Here is a 4,666-nt window from a genome sequence, read left to right as displayed (position 1 = left end):
AATACTCTCTGACTGCAGATCAATTACTCACTACCTACACATTATCCCGTCACGTTGTGACCATCTTATATATATACCAGGCCACCCCCAATCTAGCAAATGCTAGGGCACTCCCGAAGGAACAGGATATTTCTAGAAAACGGGTGGTGTGATACTAGTCACATGACCTCGCTGACGCAACAATATATTAAGTGTGTGTGTGTATGTATATATATATATATATATATATATACCTAAACTCCTCCTAAACCGTTGGTCGTACCGACTTCTAAATGGTACCAAACGAATCGTCTCGGCTCGAGGTTTGCACAAAGGTAAAACTTTTTAGGGAACCCAGATATTTCGCGTAAACACTTTTACATGGATTCGTCGAAAGCGGTTCCAAAATTTGGCATTGATTTACATTAGAGCACATAAATAAATAGGCCTATTAATTACCGTTCATAACTTGGTTAAAGAAATAAAACTTGAATTATAGTGACAATGATCATTAAACTGAAAAGTACAAAGTAGTTGTTCAGACTATAATTTTGCATTATAGTGGCCCTGTAAATGTGGGTTCACTAGTATGATTATAATTTTGATTAGTTCCGGGTATTAATAGAATCAAATAATCCTTTAAAGGTACTTAAATAACCTTAATAAAATCGACCATTATAATGCGACTTTAGCAGTAGGAAACCTGGTAACCATGCGTCAAGTTGATTCATATATTTTACAAACAGCTATAAGTAATCGAAAAGTTTTGTTTGATTGTTACTTTTATGAAAACCAATTGACAAATTTCTTTAGTGATTTACTTTTTTCATTGTCAAAAGTAATGAAGCTTGTTAGAACAACAATTTTTAAACAGAAGTTCTAGTCGTTATTTATAAAGGAATATAAAATGGGAAATAATTTAATGTTTCACAGAGAATCAAGTTGGAAAAAAAAACAACGAATAGAATTTTACAAAGATAATTATATATATGCTATTTATTGATAAAACTTGTAATACAATTAATTAAAATCGCCCCAAATATTTTATTATTTTTTAGGTTATCAAGGTGTTTTCAAGAAACGAACAGAAGGCAAAACAGATGGATGTGCAATTTTTTTTAAAACAAAGTTATTTTCCATCGAAAAGTGTATACCGGTCGAATTCTACAAGCCACGTATTTCAAAACTTCTGGACAAAGATAATATTGGATTAATTGTGGTACTTCGACCAGTGATTGGAGTAAGTAGCGACTACTCTGGGAGTTTAGTCATCGCTAATACACATTTATTGTACAATCCTGTACGCGGAGACATTAAACTTGCCCAGTTGTGTCTATTTTTGTCTGAAATTGATAAGGCTGCATACCGTGGGCTCAGTAAACGCTCCAAACGCCCAATGTACAATCCTATAATTTTCTGCGGAGACTTAAATCTTATTCCTAATTCTCCACTGTACACGTTAATTGTTAAAGGAGAGCTTTGGTTCAATGGCCTCTTAGCAGGAGATATGTCGGGCCAAGAATTTGGAGCCGGGAAAGGAAGACGCCTTGGATCTATAAATTTACCTGGTCCTGATGAGAGTACACCTGAAAAAGCTTGTCATTTGTTAAATTTGTTATCTGTTTACAACTATGAAAGCCCCGAGGAAGAAAAGAAAGTTACAACCTTTAATAATAATAATACCAGCCAATCCGTCGATTTTATCTTCTATTCCGTTGAAGATAAACTGAGCATATTGCATAAAGGTAAGGTCTATCACGAGCACGCTAATGAAAAGTCTTTGAAACTTATTGCACACTACAATCTGCTGACTCATCAGCAGCTGAAAAGCACTGGAGGTTTACCTAATTTCCAAAACTCTTCGGATCACTTGCCTCTCCTAGCTAAATTTTTACTTCGAGATTTATAAGCTTGTGAAAACAAACACAAATAAAGCCGTTAAATAACTGTTGCTGAAAATATGAAAATAAGTATCACACTAGATACGTAATCCTTGCCACACTGAAGACACTAGTAAAATGTGTGAGGAAATCTGATCTAAGCAATGGTTGTCGTGCTCTAAAAAACCGTGTATCCCAGATTTATATATATATGTTAGTTCATTATAAACATATTTAAATTGAATTGGATATAGATATTGTTTAGAAAAGCAAGTTTTAAAATTAGAAATACAAGAACAGGAAACCTTAGGATCGTTTTCCATAACATTGTCTTCTCTGAAATGGAAATTTTATTTTGTATTTGATGCGTATGCTGCATCAATTGGAACTTTAAAACAGTTCATCAAACGATACATCTACATTTTGTATATTTTAGGCATGTTTTACTGAAGAAACTAAGGATTCTTAGTTTTATTCGTTTACAAACCCAATTAAAAACAAAACATTTACATTAATTTCGCACATCCATAAAACTCAATAAATCAGTTTTAAGATAAGTCAAAACTATATTTTTAGAATATTTTTAACTCATAAAAAATGTAATGTAAAAAATATGTTTCACCATATCTTTCAGCCGTATACGGAGCAAATCAGGCTCATTGTACTAGTTTTAGAAACAAAGGGAACAAATAATTTAGATATTTATATTTCAAAGCCAATTTAATTATATTTGTTAAGCTAATTATATAAAAAATTGCATGTTAGGAAATTGAATACAAACGTACAAAGAACTTACAGTTTGACGTGTAAAGGCTCAGCAGGCCCTTGTTAGGTTAGAAAGTAGCAGACTTTCTCGTGCCCGTAAAAGCTGCTCGTCATCAGCTCTACTTCCCTTACCAAAGTCATCATTAGAAACCTCACAATTACACACAGAGTTCGCGTGTTTTTCCAACAGTGGAAGAAGTCCAGAGCTACAGAGGTTGAGTATGTCCAAAATTAAAGTCGCTCCACTCTGTACTTTTTATTTACTAGCCAAAATTGTCGTTTCCTGTAGAAAAAAAACCTAAACTCTCAAATGTACGTAAGATTTGGATAAAAACCCTATTTTTGCCATATAATTTTGTTAAGATATGTTTGGTGTTGACGAAGTGAAACTGATATTTAGTAATTCCTTAGAAAAAGTCCAATTCAAACTGTAATTTACTTCGTGCAAAAATAAGTAGCGTGTTTAAGATATAAAAGTCAACATAATGAAAAGGTTGAATACAATTTTGAAGCTTACCAATTCGTTACAATCCATATCGCTACGTCCAAACATGCTCTGTCTGAAGAACGTTCATCTTGACAACAGCATAGTTTTCATTACAAAGTTCCGTCGGAAGGCTATCATGTCCAAAACACACTCTTTCCCGTACTCTATCTAATGTAGGAGGACGATGGGTTTTCAGCGCCCGTTTCAACGGTAAAATCACACAAAATTTCATAGCCGCTGCGTCTAGCGAATCGACAGATATGTCTTCATATGAAATATCATGCGACTGTTGAGCAAATATGTCATGGAAGCAATTTGTGTACACGTGACTCGTGTCGTTTGCCAGACCCTTCTTGATTATGTTGTCTGGGGAACGCGGACAGCCTTTGCTACTGTGCTTGTGGATTCTTATCTGTTACAAGACTTTGATTATAGAGCTAGAGTATAATTTGTTGCAGTTCCATTTGTTGAGCCATATTCCTTTTTGTTTTCCAGTGCCGTTAAAAACAAGGATATTCACGTCTTGGAAATGCTAAATTTCCAATCCGTTGGAAAGGGGGCTGTTTTGCACTCTTTCCAAAAACGATCAGGAACATCACACTACCTACGTAATACCAAACAATGTCACAATGTAGTTCTGGTACATGTCGTTTTACACCGACTTTCTATCGGCTATAGTTGTCACAAGAATTGCTGATTGAAATTGTTTTAGTAGAACTTACTCAATAAATAACAACAAACGATGCTGTTTGTAGCTATACATAAGTCTAAAATAGATATCTAGCATTCGTATGATGAAAATAATTAAGATTTAGTAACCTTATCAAAACAGATTAACAAAAATAATTCAATTGAAAACAGTGTTTGGATTTATTTGTTTATGAGAGCAGCACGATTAGAATTGAAATGTTTGATAGGGCAGAACTGATGGAACATACATTTGTAACTCCAATTACAGCTTTCATTATTTTAAACAGCAAGATTTTCTATTATCAAGTAATTAGCTATTGAAAAAAAATCGAAAAATCTGTCAATTGACAAGAAAATGTTTGATAATAAATGTTTTGCATGAAATATTTCTTTGTGACTATTGTTAAACTCAAATAAAATATTCGTAATTTGCACTTGCATGGATTTCAGTGTTCTTTGTTCTATCTTTGTGTAGGAAATTGCAAATAAGTAAGTTGATCATGCATATTTAATATATGTTATAGCTAGAAGTTTGACAACGAAAATTGTTTTACAAATAATTGATTTCAGAACGTGTGGGTTTGTGCACAGTGTTACATATTAATTTCTTGTATTTTTTTAGAAATATATGATATTGTTACCAGTTTTATTTAAGAAAGGACTTGTATCGGTAAAGTTTCTTCGGAAAGAATTTTTACGGAAAATTAACTAACGAACGGAGGTGTAATAAATTGGTGTCAGAAAGTGGGATAAAAAAAAAGAAAAAGAGAAGATGGAAACAAGAAGCGGTAAATCAAACTACAGCTTAGTAGATTTGATGGCAGCAATACGAAAACAGCAAAAGAAACAAGAAGAACGAGAAAAT

At 33.3% G+C, this 4,666-nt stretch overlaps 1 protein-coding gene across 2 annotated transcripts in view; it reads left to right on the top strand.

Annotated features, from left to right (window-relative positions):
- Positions 1–4,245, top strand: part of LOC106458365 (protein angel homolog 2-like) — a 68,253-nt gene extending 64,008 nt beyond the window's left edge. For both annotated transcript variants that reach the window (XM_013917872.2, XM_013917874.2), the window contains one exon: positions 1,038–4,245. In XM_013917872.2, the coding sequence (XP_013773326.1) occupies positions 1,038–1,888 (851 nt within the window). In that variant the 3' untranslated portion in view covers positions 1,889–4,245. The remainder of the gene's footprint in view (positions 1–1,037) is intronic.
- The last annotated feature ends 421 nt before the right edge of the window (positions 4,246–4,666 follow it).

Source organism: Limulus polyphemus, unplaced genomic scaffold, assembly GCF_000517525.1.
Source record: "Limulus polyphemus unplaced genomic scaffold, Limulus_polyphemus-2.1.2 Scaffold451, whole genome shotgun sequence".
Lineage (NCBI taxonomy): Eukaryota > Metazoa > Arthropoda > Merostomata > Xiphosura > Limulidae > Limulus > Limulus polyphemus.
The sequence above is the reverse complement of the archived record's forward strand: the minus strand, read 5'-3'. Positions and strand labels throughout refer to the sequence as shown.